The 13,499-nt window shown below is 53.5% G+C and overlaps 1 protein-coding gene across 1 annotated transcript in view; it reads right to left on the bottom strand.

Annotated features, from left to right (window-relative positions):
- Positions 1-5,170: 5,170 nt before the first annotated feature.
- The window catches only part of SLC51A (solute carrier family 51 alpha subunit), an 18,271-nt gene continuing 9,942 nt past the window's right edge, over positions 5,171-13,499 (bottom strand). The window contains exons 6-9 of the mRNA XM_015425225.1: positions 12,084-12,195; positions 10,316-10,462; positions 7,695-7,800; positions 5,171-5,310 (exon numbers count right to left, since the gene is read on the bottom strand). Of these exons, the coding sequence (XP_015280711.1) occupies positions 5,171-5,310; positions 7,695-7,800; positions 10,316-10,462; positions 12,084-12,195 (505 nt within the window). The remainder of the gene's footprint in view (positions 5,311-7,694; positions 7,801-10,315; positions 10,463-12,083; positions 12,196-13,499) is intronic.

Genomic DNA, 13,499 nt, shown 5'->3' with positions numbered 1-13,499 from the left:
AGACCCCCCAACCGCGCTTCCCCCCCCCCCCCCCCCCCGTCAGTAAAAACTCACTGCCCCTTCCTCGGTGTCTGCTGTTGGGTCTTCACAACCACAAGGCGGTGTCTGGGACGCATTCGTGCTTTCCCGAAATGTCCTTTCACCCCCTCCGCACCCATGGGCGTGCATGCGCGTGTATCCTTCCCCCCCCCCGTCCCCGTTCTTCCCCCCCAGACTGTAGCATGTATCTCTGTCCGTGTGTCTGTCCCTGCAGATCGACTCCTGTCTCTCCGTACCAGTGTTTCCAGTGCCGACAGACCCGGGATCTGCTATCTCCTCTTTGTGACCAGGGGTGGGGGGAACAGCCCCATTGTCTAAAAAAACCCACACTGAACCCGTGCCGTGTGTCCCGTCCCGTCCCCCCCACCGATGTCTAGTAGGGCAGATCCAAGCGGAGGGTCCGGCGTGGTCCCGACCACGTCTTCAGTGCGAGTTCTGCTGCCTGTTAGCCGCGCCCCCGGCAGGGTCTCTGAACTGGCATTACACGAAACAGCTGCTTCTCCCATCTCGATGAATGGCCTGTTCGCCGGGTTGTTGACTTTTGTTATTCGCTCTGTAATAAACGTTCAGATTTTACTGTCCGTTCTGTAGCTTTTTGCGTTAAAATGAATTAATCCCCCCCCCCCGGATATTTTGGAACGCTTCGGGGCTTTCTTTGTAGGCATGAGATCTGTTGGGGGGGAGGGCTGTGGCTCGGCGGCAGAACGTCTGCTTGGCACACGGAAGGTCCCCAGGTGCAGACCCCGGCATCTCAAACTAAAAGGACCAGGCAGGAGGGGATTTGGAAGACCTCTTACCGAGACCCTGGAGAGCCAGCAATAAGAAGGCAAGAACATTGGACGAGCCCTGCTGGATCAGGCCAGTGGTTCATCTAGTCCAGCATCTTGTCTCACATGGTGGTCAACTAGTTCCTCTGGAAGTTCAACTTCAGGGCATAGAGGCTGAGGCCTTCCCTTGATAAGAAGAGCCTTGCTGGATCAGACCAGGGGTCCACCTAGTCCAGCCTCCCGTCTCACACAGGGGCCAACCAGTTCCTCTGGAGGGCCAACAACAGGGCATAGAGGCCGAGGCCTTCATAAGAACCTCAGGAGAGCCCTGCTGGATCAGACCAGTGGTCCATCCAGTCCAGCATCCTGTCTCACGCAGTGGCCAGCCAGTTCCTCTGGAGGGCCAACAACAGGGCCATAGGGGCTGAGGCATTCACCTGATGTCATCTCCTGACACTGGGATTTGGAGGTTGACTGCCTCTGAATATGGAGGTTCCTCTTAGTCACTTGTAGCCGCTGCCACCTCCTGTGGCAGTGAATTCCATGGGTTAATCACTCTTTGGGTGAAGAAGGACTTCCTTTATTCTAACCCGACTGCTTAGCATGTTCCGTGCGCCTGAATCACCACCCAGTGGCCTTTCCAACGTGAAGAGGCAGCTCTTCATGTCACGCTAAGAAAATCTGCCTGCTATAGGGACATAAGAGAAGCCATCCAGTCCAACACACTCTGGGTCACACAGGGGCCAAAACCCAGGAGCCTTCAGGAGGTCCACGAGTGGGGCCAGAACTAAAGTTCCCACAGAACTCCCACTGTGCCCCCCCAAGCACCAAGAATACCGAGCATCACTGCCCCAGACAGAGGGTGCGTTCAGACGGGGCACTTACAACGGTATAGGTGCCGGTTGGAATCGGTGTACTTACCGGCGTTCACATGGCGAACATCTGCCTTCCGTCCCTAACCGTTCCAAAGAGCTTTAAACGGTTGTATTCTGCCACTAGGTCCCCAAGTGGTGGTATCCTGAGTGCAACGGTTGTAACCGCTTTACCCCCGTCTGATCGTTCTCCATCGTTGTAGAGCCACTTCCGTTCGGAAGCCTGAGGCTTCCGATTTTCGCCCGCCATTTTTTTTTAGGTCAGCGATATGCGCTTGGGCGAAGCCGCCCCAGCGTTTGTTAAAAAAGAAAAGGTCCTTAGTTTAAGGTTTTAGAGGAGTCCAGGACCTCAGGGAGGCCAGTTTGCTCTTTAAACTTTAAAGGTAAGTCCTCTCTTCAGGGCATGCTTTTCAGGACAGGGTGTTTTGCGCATGCACGAAGATCGCCATTCTGTGGATGGCTGTCTATGCGCAAACTAAGTTTAAAAAAAAACAACCGCCGATGCCCGCTGTGTGTGAACGGGCATACAGCGATGGGCTCCGCAGACAGGAGGTAAGTGTGATCGTGTTTCAGCCGGCATAAACTGCAACCGTTCCAACCAGTACAGTTTATGCCGGCTGAAACGCCCCATCTGAACGCACCCAGAGTGTTCTATATATTGTGGCTGATAGCCAGTGATGGACCTCTGCTCCCTATGTTTATCCAGACCAGTGGTCCATCTAATGCAGCATCCTATCTCTGGATGGCCAACAACAGGGCATAGAGGCCAAGGCCTTCCCCTGATGTTGCCTCCCAACTCTGGGATTCGGAGGTTTAGTGCCTCTGAATGTGTAGGTTCCCCTCAGTCTCCATGGCTAGTAGCCACTGATAGACTTGTTCTCCAAGAATTTGCCTAATCCCCCTTTGAAGATGTTTATTCCTGTGGCCATCACTCCATCCCCTGGCAGCGAATTTCCTCATTGCCTTTTAGGGTGTTCTAGCAAACTCACCAGACATTAAATCTGTCCAATCCTCTTTTAATCCCTGCCCAACCCCTCTCCAATCCTCTTTCTAGGGAGGGGATGTGGCTCAGTAGTAGAGTTTCCCATTGGCATGCAGAAGGTCCCAGGTTCAAGCCCCATCATCTCCAGTTGAAAGGACCAGGTAGGAGGTGATGTGAAAGACCTCAGCCTGAGACCCTGGAGAGCTGTAAAGAGGGGCCCTGGCTCAGTAGCAGAGCCTCTGCCTGGCATGCAGGAGGTCCCAGGTTCAATCCCCAGCTTCTCCAGTTAAAAGGGCCAGGCAGGAGGTGATGGGAAAGACCTCAGCCTGAGACCCTGGAGAGCTGTAAAGAGGGGCCCTGGCTCAGTAGCAGAGCCTCTGCCTGGCATGCAGGAGGTCCCAGGTTCAATCCCCAGCTTCTCCAGTTAAAAGGGCCAGGCAGGAGGTGATGGGAAAGACCTCAGCCTGAGACCCTGGAGAGCTGTAAAGAGGGGCCCTGGCTCAGTAGCAGAGCCTCTGCCTGGCATGCAGGAGGTCCCAGGTTCAATCCCCAGCTTCTCCAGTTAAAAGGGCCAGGCAGGAGGTGATGGGAAAGACCTCAGCCTGAGACCCTGGAGAGCTGTAAAGAGGGGCCCTGGCTCAGTAGCAGAGCCTCTGCCTGGCATGCAGGAGGTCCCAGGTTCAATCCCCAGCTTCTCCAGTTAAAAGGGCCAGGCAGGAGGTGATGGGAAAGACCTCAGCCTGAGACCCTGGAGAGCAGCTGCCAGTCTGAGTAGACAATACTGACCTTAATGGACGGTCAGATTCAATATAAGGCAGCTTCATGTCTGTAAAAAAACCACGTACGCTTGTGGCCATCATTATATCTCCAAGAAGAAGAGATTGGAATTATACCCCGCCCTTCACTTGGAGTCTCAGAGTGGCTTACAAACTCCCTTCCCCTCCCCACAACAGACACCCAGTGAGGTCGGTGGGGCTGAGAGAGCTCTGACAGAAACTGCCCTTTTTCAAGGACAGATCTTATCAGAACTACAGCTTGCCCAAGGTCATCCAGCAGCTGCGAGTGGAGGCGTGGGGAATCAAACCCGGTTCTCCCAGATTAGAGTCTGCGCACTTAACCACTACACCAAACTGGCTCTCCTATGCAAACCACCAAAGAAATGCTGTACAAATAAAGTATTAGACAACAAATTGTGTCCTTAAAATGAATTAGTATTTTTTTATAGTCCTTTTCCACAGACGTTATTAACCACCCCCTCTTTGTCTCGAAACACAGTCACAAAATAAAGCAGCCACGGATCGCCTGGGTTGCCGTCCATTTCCTCTGACTTCTTCAGGCCATGTAGTGGCAATCCCCTTTCACATTCTGCAGCTACTGAGGTTTCGCTGCATATATCGACTGCATATATTGTAGGGTGGATACGGTGACATAAGTGAATATATTGACAGCATTGTTTCTTCTCATACCTTTGCCAAAAGAGCCAATTACTAGCTTTTAAACCAATGACCAGTGTTCCCTCTAAGCTGAGTTAGTGTGAGCTACCTCACCGTTTTTAGCCTCCGGCTCACACATTTTTGTCTTAGCTCAGGAAGGATGGGGCTCCAGAGCAAACTAATTGATGCAGTAGCCAAATCGCCCGTTCACAACTTTAATGCCAGCAGCTCACAAAGTAGAATTTTTGCTCACAAGACGCCGCAGTTTAGAGGGAGCATTGCTCCAGAGCAAACTGATTTATGCAGTAGCCAAATTGCTCGCTCACAACTTTAATGCCAGCAGCTCAGAAAGCAGAATTTTTGCTCACAAGACTCCACAGCTTAGAGGGAGCATTGCTCCAGAGCAAACTAATTTATGCAGCAGCCGAATCGCTCGCTCACAACTTCAATGCCAGTAGCTCACAAAGTAGAATGTTTGCTCACAAGACGCCTCAGCTTAGAGGGAGCATTGCCAATGACTATTGCACAGTAAATGAGTAGACCTAGTGGAGGAGGGCCTTCAACACTAGTGGCGGGAAGGCAGAAGCTAGGGTTGCCAACCCCAGTTTGAGAGGTTCCTGGAGAATTTGGGGGTGTGGCCCAGGGAAGCAGGATTTGGGGAGGGGCCTTGGCGGGGTATAATTCCACAGAGCCCACCCTCCAAAGGTGCCATTTCCTCCAGGGGAACTGATCTCTCTCGTCTGGGGGCTCGGTTGCAATTCCGGGAGATCTCCTGGACCCACCTGGAGGTTGGCAACCATGGCTGAGTTGCAGATCTGTGGTCTGCAAACTGGGGTAATGGAAACATGTCGCAATTCGTATCCGTGAAGTGCCGGGAGGGACGGGAACAGCACATGGGCGCCACGTGCCTGTTGGGAACTGGCAGCAGGTTCCCTCCTTCCCCCTCCATCCCGTCCGCTTCCTAGGAATGGCGGTCTTCTTGCGGCCTGGGAGGCCGGAGTTCGTCAGTGTTCAACAGGCGTGTCCTGGTCTTCCGCTTGCCTGCTGGGTCGGAGACAGACCGATCTCCGGTCTGACTCAGTGGCTGCCGATCTCTGTCTTGCTCTCTGGAGGGGTAACCGGACCGTACGCCGGTCTGTCGTCCGCCCTCCGGTAATACATCCTCGTCAGCACCGTCATCAAAAAGGTCTCGATGATCAACACCTGCACGTTCATCTCTGCGCAAAATGACGGGGGGAGAAGGAAATGGATTTAGTTGGAACCTCCTCTAGGGGGAACAGTTAGTGCTTCTATTTCTGCAGCCCCTGACCATGCCCACCATCGTTTCCTGAATCCCCCTTCGCCACCAGCCGGGTCTAAGCCAAGCTACTGCCCTTGGGTTTGGCTCGCTTCCGCTGGCGTGCAGCATGGGAGGAAGCGACGGGCACACTTTATTCGGGGAGACGAATCACATAAGAACATAAGAGAGAAGCCAGTGTTGGGTCAGGCCAATGGCCCATCCAGTCCAACACTCAGTCACACAGTGGCCAAAAATACCAGGTACCATCGGGAGGTCCAGCAGTGGGGCCAGGACACCAGAAGCCCTCCCACTGTTGCCCCCCCCCAAGCACCAAGAATACAGAGCATCCCTTGCCCCAGAGTCCCTATCTATCCCTTGTGGCTAATAGCTACTGATGGACCTCTGCTCCATATGAAGAAGAAGAAGAAGAGATTGGAATTATCCCCCGCCCTTCAATACCCAAAGGTGTCTCAGAGCGGCTTACAAACTCCTTTCCCTTCCCCTCCCCACAACAGACACCCTGTGAGGTAGGTGGGGCTGAGAGAGCTCTGGACAGAAACGGCTCTTTTTCAAGGACAGCTCTTATTAGAACTACGACTTGCCCAAGGTCATCCAGCCAGGTGCAAGTGGAGGAGTGGGGAATCAAACCCGGTTCTCCCAGATTAGAGTCCCTGCACTTAACCACTACACCAAACTGGCTCTCACACCAAATATGCTTATCCAATTACCTCTTGAAGCGGTCCATGCTTGTAGCTGCCACCACCTCCTGTGGCAGTGAATTCCATGTGTTGATCACTCTTTGGGTGAAGAAGGACTTCCTTTTATCCGTTCTAACCCGACGGCTCAGCAATTTCATGGAGTGCCCACGAGTTCTTTCTCAACCTGCTCTATCCCCGGCATAATCTTGTAAACCTCGATCATGTCACCCCCATCGGCCGTCGTTTCTCCAAGCTAAAGAGCCCCAAGCACTCTAACCTTTCCTCATAGGGAAAGTGTTCCAACCCTTTTATCATTCTGGTTGCCCCTTTCTGCACTTTTTCCAATGCTATATCCTTTTTGAGGTGTGGTGACCAGAACTTGCGCAAGCCTTGTTGGCCGGGCGCAGGTACTTTGCAGAACAGACGCTCTCTGCCTGCCTGCGTCCCCACATGCTTTCTCTCCACTGTTCCAAGAATCACTCATATATGACTGGGACTGGGACTGGGACTTAACGGCTACATGGATTGTCTCCCTCCAGCCCACTCCTCCACACACAGCTGCTGGCGTGACCTTGGGTCAGTCACAGTTCTCTCAGAGCTGTTCTGGAAAGAGCAGTCGTCGAGAGAGCTCTCTCGGCCCCACCTAGCTCACAGGGTGTCTGTTGTGGGGAGGGGAAGGGAAAGGAGATTGTGAGCCGCTCTGAGACTCCTTCAGGTAGTGATGGGCGGGGTATAGATCCAACCTTGTCTTCTCTCTCTCCTTCTCTCCTGTGTCTAACCCAAGTTTTCACACAGATGCCTTTTCTGGGGCCTGTCAAGTGTTTTTTAGAAAGCGGGTGTCGCTTTTGCCCAGAAAGGTTATTGGAGATTCGATTGATTCCACAGATTTTTAGAAACGTCGCTTTGGCGGCAGCTCCCACCACAGCACAAGTATTTTCGCGGTCTGACAGAAAGTAAGTTGCGGCAGCCATTTTGTGGCTGGCTACACCTCCTGTGGCAGCCATTTTGTGGCTGCGCCCACCACAGGTTCCCACTGGCTGAAGAGGAAGAGGAGGAGATTGGATTTATACCCCGCCCTTCACTCAGAGTCTCAGAGCGGTAGGGTTACCGGGTCCCTCGGGAGGCCGGATGTTCCCCTGCTCAAAGGGCCCCCAATCCGCCAAACCCTAAAGTGCCCAGTTCGGGCCGACATGCCTGGCACCATGACGTCACCCAGAGGTGACATCATCATGCCTGGCACATTGCCGGCTGACGCTCTAGCAATCAGCCTGGAAACTCTATGGTACCATAGAGTTTTCAGGTTGATTGCTAGAGTGTCAGCTGGCGACATGCCAACGTGATGACGTCACTTCCTGGTGACGTCATCACGGCTTATAAACTCCCTTCTCCCCCCCCCACAACAGACACCCTGTGAAGTAGGTGGGGCTGAGAGAGCTCTCTCGAGAACTGCCCTTGAGAGAACAGCTCTGATAGAACTATGGTTTGCCCAAGGTCATCCAGCAGCTGCAAGTGTAGGAGTGGGGAATCAAACCCGGTTCTCCCAGATTAGAGTCCACACACTTAACCACTACGCTAAACCACTACACCAAACCCCTGGTCTAACCCCACAAGGATGAAGACTCACGCTGCGACCTCGCTTTGGAGGAGAAGGGTGGGGAGCAGGCGATCTGGCCCCCGTTTGCCAGGATACTGAAAATGGAGGGCTGCAGCGCCGTCAGGATGAGGAGAACCTGGAATTCAGAAGCACAGAAGAGTGTGGGAGGCTCAGTTTTCAGGGGCCCCGGGGGGGGGGGGGAGAAACCACTTGGGTTCTGTCCACACTGAGGACTGCTACTCCATGGTCCACGGGAAAGGGAGGGGCTGTACCAGGTAGTCATGTCCCTGCTGAGCACAGAGATAGGATAGAGTAGGGGAGCCGCATAACCAGGAAAGGAAGTGCAATCAGGCAGAAATGTGGCCCTTCCATAGAGCATCTTGGAATCTTTTGTATTAACAGCAGTGTCCCCTCTGAGTGAGTGTGAGCTAGCTCACAGTTGTTTAGCCTCTGGCTTTTGGTTCCCAAGTCGGATCGGCGCTTGAGTGGGGGACTCCAGCGCTGCTTCAGGAGTGCGCGCACGTGCACCGCAACTCCGTCACCCGGAAGTGACGCCACCACGCCGGGCGCGCTGGGGGCGGGGCCACGACCATGCGAGGGAAAGCCATAGAGTTTTCCCTCGGATGACTGTGGCCCCTCCCCCAGCGTGCCTGGCGTGGTCGCGTCACTTCCGGGTGACGTGCACGTCGCATGCTTTGGGGGTGGGATTACCCCTGGGGCCCGATCCGCAGGCGACGGGAAACGGGTCTCTGGGGCGGGGGTTTCCCCGCCCCCCAGGGGGACTTGGCAAGCCTACTCTGGCTCCCACATTTTTGTCTTCGCTCAGGCAGGATGGCTCCTGAGGAATGCTCCCTCTAAGCTGTGGAGTCTTTTGAGCAGAAATCCTACCTTGTGAGCTACTGGCATTAAACGTTGTGAGCGAGCGATTTGGCTGCTTCATATATTAGTTTGCTCTGGAGCCCATCCTCCCCAAGCTGAGACAAAAATCCGTGAGCTGGAGGCTAAAAAACTGTGAGCTGGCTCACACTGACTCAGCTTAGAGAGAACACTGCAAGTCCAGAGCAAACTGATTTATGCAGTAGCCAGATCGCTCGCTCACAACTTTAAGGCCAGTAGATCGCAAGGTAGGATTTTTCGCTCACAGGACTCCACCGCTTAGAGGGCGCATTGAACAGCATTGTCTAAGAAGATGTTAAATCGACAGCCTCACAGAGTTTAGGGTTGCCAGGTCCCCCCGGCTACCAGCTGGGGGTGGGGGCATAGATTCAGAGTGAGGAACCCCTGGAAATTGGGGGAGGACGGGGACCTCAGTGGGGTACAATGTCAAAAATCGCCTGACTCTCCCTGCCCCAAAAGACGCCATGAGGGCGAGGGCCTTTTCAATGGCGGCTCCACACTGGTGGAATGAGCTCCCGGAAGACATCAGGGCCCTGCGGGACCTCTTACAGTTCCGCAGGGCCTGTAAAATGGAGCTCTTCTGCCAGGCCTTCGACGAGGAGCCGCCGCTGGAGCCACCGGAAAGTGAATATACTGCAGCCCTACGTTACAGCCAGGGCCGGCCCCAGCTTATTTTGCATCCTAGGCGAGGATCCCTTCTGACGACGCCCCCCCACCCCCGGTGTGCCCACCAATTTTCAAAAATAAATACTTTTTAGGAAGAATGAAAAACACAAATAATCAAGAAACTCCCAGAGTATGGGGCTGGGTTCAGTTTGGCGCCCCTAAGGGCCGTCCTGCTCTAGGCGACCACCTAGTTCGCCTAGTGAGTGAGCCGGCCCTGGTTACAGCGTTGGTGCATAGCCTCCTTGCTTCAGACCATATACTCCACTGCCACCATCTGTACCTGTTATTCCATATGTAAATTGCTGCTTTTGTGAATTTTGTCAGTTTTAATGTGTTTATTGGTTCACCTGGAGATAACGGCTGCTTTGGAAGGTGGACTCTATGGCACTGTGCCCCAATGAACACCCTCCCCTCCCCAAACCTGCCCTCTTGAGGCTCTACATGACTGCCAGAATGATATATGCGCAAAGTTGGAAACAGGAGGAAGTTCCTGGAATTGGAGAATGGATTAAAAAACTACTTTTCATGGTTGAAATGGATAAGATGACAAGGAAATTGAATAATATGGCAGCAGAAGACTTTTTTGAAAACTGGAAAGATTTAAAAGACTACTTTGAAAAATATTGGAATGTGAGAGACAATTTATTTTGCTTTGATAACTATTGAGTATAGAAAATTGAAAAAACAAGTTACGTGTTGAATATGTAGAGATAACGAGGAGTACTTAAGAGTAACCTAAGGATTATGCAGGAGGTTGTAGCACTGTGGGAAGCCATACATAGGGGGGAAAGCCGCCCCCCAGTCCCCAATAGCTAGCAATCCAAAACAGTCCAGTGGCGCCTTTAAGACCAAGTTTTGTTCAGGTACAAGCTCTCCCTCCTCTGTGAGGACAGATCTGCGCGTTTCCCCCCCCAATCGCTAGCAATCCAAAACAGTCCAGTGGAGCCTGAGCGGTGGGTGTTGCCTTCTGACACACTTCCGGTGATGTCAGGGGGTGTGGCATATGCAAATGAGCTATGCTAATGAGCTCCTGCACCTCTTTTTCTATGAAATAACCCCTGATTTTGAGCCAGTGAAGAGGCAATTACCTGGAAGCAAGCGAACTTCCCCACCATGTTCTGTTCCGCAAGGTGTCCCTTGGCTTGCCGGAAGAGGACCGCCAATCCCCACAGACCAAAGAGGGTGGATACCCCCAGGCAAGTGTTTATCCACAGAGCCACGCTCCCGGCTGAAATCTGGTTGCAAAAGACAAAACAACGGGGTTGCAGTCGAAAAGAGCAAGAATCCAGGCGCACCTTCAAGACTAAAAGGAACCTCCATATCTAGAAGCAGTCAGCCTCCGAATTCCAGTGCCAGGAGGCAACGTCAGGGGAAGGCCTCAGCCTCTCTGCCCTGTTGTTGGCCCTCCAGAGGAACTGGTTGGCCTCTATGTGAGGCAGGATGCTGGACTGGATGGACCACTGGTCTGATCTGACCCAGCAGGGCTCTTCTGATGTTCTCATGAAGGCCTCAGCCTCTCTGCCCTGTTGTTGGCCCTCCAGAGGAACTGGTTGGCCCCTGTGTGAGACGGGATGCTGGGCTAGAGGGACCCTCTTTGGTCTGAGAGGGAGGGCAAGAAGGGTTGCCTCAGTGCTTAGTTCTCGTGGCCCTTTCTGACACGCCCAGGGAAATGCTAGTCACCACTTTGGGGTCAGGATTTCTCCAGGCCAGTTTGGCCAGGGATCCTGGAGGTTTTTTGTCATCTTCTGGGCGTGGAACAGCAGTCACGGTGGTGGGGGGGGAGGTGTTTGTGTATTTCCTGCATTGTACAGGGAGTTGGACTAGATGACCCTGGAGGTCCCTTCCAACTCTATGATTCTGTGATTCCAGGCAACAGAGATCGGTTCACCTGGAGATAACGGCTGCTTTGGAAGGCGGACTCTATGGCACTGTGCCCCAATGAAGTGCCCTCTTGAGGCTTTACCCCGCCCCCGACCTCCAGATGTTTCCCAACCAGTGTTCCCTCTAAGCTGAGTTAGTGTGAGCTAGCTCACAGTTTTTTAGCCTCCGGCTCATGCATTTTTGTCTTAGCTCAGGAAGGACGGCTCCAGGGCTCCCTCTAAGCTGAGTTAGTGTGAGCTAGCTCACAGTTTCTTAGCCTCCGGCTCATGCATTTTTGTCTTAGCTCAGGAAGGACAGCTCCAGGGCTCCCTCTAAGCTGAGATGGTGTGAGCTAGCTCACAGTTTTTTAGCCTCTGGCTCATGCATTTTTGTCTTAGCTCAGGAAGGACAGCTCCAGTGTTCCCTCTAAGCTGAGTTAGTGTGAGCTAGCTCACAGTTTTTTAGCCTCCGGCTCACGCATTTTTGTCTTAGCTCAGGAAGGACAGCTCCAGGGCTCCCTCTAAGCTGAGTTGGTGTGAGCTAGCTCACAGTTTTTTAGCCTCCGGCTCACGCATTGTTGTCTCCGCTCAGGAAGGGATGGCTCCAGAGCAAACTAATTTATGCAGGAGCCAGATCCCTCGCTCACAACTTTAATGCCAGTTGCTCACAAAGGAGAATTTTTGCTCACAAGACTCCAGAGCTTAGAGGGAACACTGGACAGCTCCAAACTGATTTATGCAGTAGCCAAATCGCTTGCTCACAACTTTAATGCCAGTGGCTCATGAAGTAGAATTTTTGCTCACAAGACTCCACAGCTTAGAGGAAACACTATCCTCATAACAGTCTGGAGAAGTAGATTAAGTTGAAAGAATGAGCAGCCCAGATCTTCTTCTGAGAGTCAGTGCTGTGCAGAGATTTGAACCCGGGACTCCCGGCACTCCGAGGAGAGTACCCTTTGCATCTCCTTGAGAGGAAGAATTGGCTGCCCTCACTTACATCGGAGGGGTCGTAGAGATCTTCTGTGCTGAGGACCAACCCGAGGAAGACGCCGGCTGCCTTGAAGAAGGCGTACTGGAAAGTACTCAGCATCATGATCTTCAGTTTGCGCCTGCAAAAGGGGGGGAAAGGCAGCTGGGGCTTGATCCGAGGGGAAGCCGCCCCCTGTCCCCACCCCCGTCCCGGCTGAACATCCAGGAACTATTCTGGAAAGGGTTCCCAACCTCCAGGCGGTGTAATTCTGGGAAAGCTCCAGGTCCCACCTGGAGGTTGGTGACCCTGGGTGTAAAGGGTGTTGTGCGCTGGGAAAACAGGCAGGCAGACCACACTGTTACAAAGGACGATCGGGGGCCTGGAGACCAAAAGGCCCTGTGAGGAAAGGCCGAGGGACTTGGGAATGTTCAGTCTGGAGAAGAGGAGGCAGAGCGGGGACAGGATGGCTCTCTTGGAAGTATTTGAAGAAAAAGCCCAACAGGAACTCATTAGCATAATAGGCCACACCCAACACCAAAAATCCATTTGCATATTAGGCCACACCCCTGACAGCACAGCTGACACAGCCCTCATTACCAGAAGTGTGGTCATCCAGCCACACCCACCTTTTGCTTCTTATTCTGTTTACCTTGTTTGTTGTCCAAACCCAGGGCCTTTTTTTGTAGCAGGAACTCCTTTGCATGTTAGGCCACACACCCCTAATGTAGCCAATCCTAATGGGTTTCTGCTGTTGGGTGTGGCCTGTTATGCTAATGAGTTCCTGCTGGGCGTGGCCAACTCGGGACCCAGCTGGAACTCCGTTCCTGTGCGTTCCAGCCCAAAAATAGCCCTGGAAGGGCTGTGTCACTTAGAGGAGGGCAGGGAGCCATTCCTGTTGGCAGTAGAGGAGAGGACTCGCAAGAATGGGTTTAAATTAAGGGCGGGAAGGGACCGGCTGGACCTTAGGAAAAAGCTTTTTACAGTCAGAGTTGTGCATCAGTGGAATCGGCTGCCCGGGGAGGTGGTGAGCTCCCCCTCGCTGGCAGTCTAGAAGCAGCGGCTGGACAAACGCTTGTCAGGGATGCTCTAGGCTGGTCCTGCATTGAGCAGCGGGCTGGACACTAGATGGCCCGTATGGCCCTTTCCGACTTTATGATTCTTACTGATGGTCACCATCATGCCCGTGGGCACCAGGGGTCATTTCCTACAGGAGCGCACAAGAGCAGAGCTCCGGCAGTAAAGAGCCCAGGGGGCGGGCACATGCAACGAGCCCCGCCCCCTGCTCCCAGCAGTCCTGGGCCACGAGGAGCCAGAAGCAGCCAGGTAAGTTGCAGAGCCCCATCCGCACCAAGGTGCAGAGCCCAGGGAAGGCCAACGGAGCCCCTCCGCCCACCTTTCCCGGCACCTGGCTGGCGCGGGGTGGCGGCGGCGGGGGCTCGATTG

Source organism: Gekko japonicus, unplaced genomic scaffold (assembly GCF_001447785.1).
Source record: "Gekko japonicus isolate JY-2015 unplaced genomic scaffold, Gekko_japonicus_V1.1 scaffold2, whole genome shotgun sequence".
Lineage (NCBI taxonomy): Eukaryota > Metazoa > Chordata > Lepidosauria > Squamata > Gekkonidae > Gekko > Gekko japonicus.
Note: the sequence above shows the minus strand (reverse complement) of the source record. Positions and strands in the feature narration are given on the sequence as shown.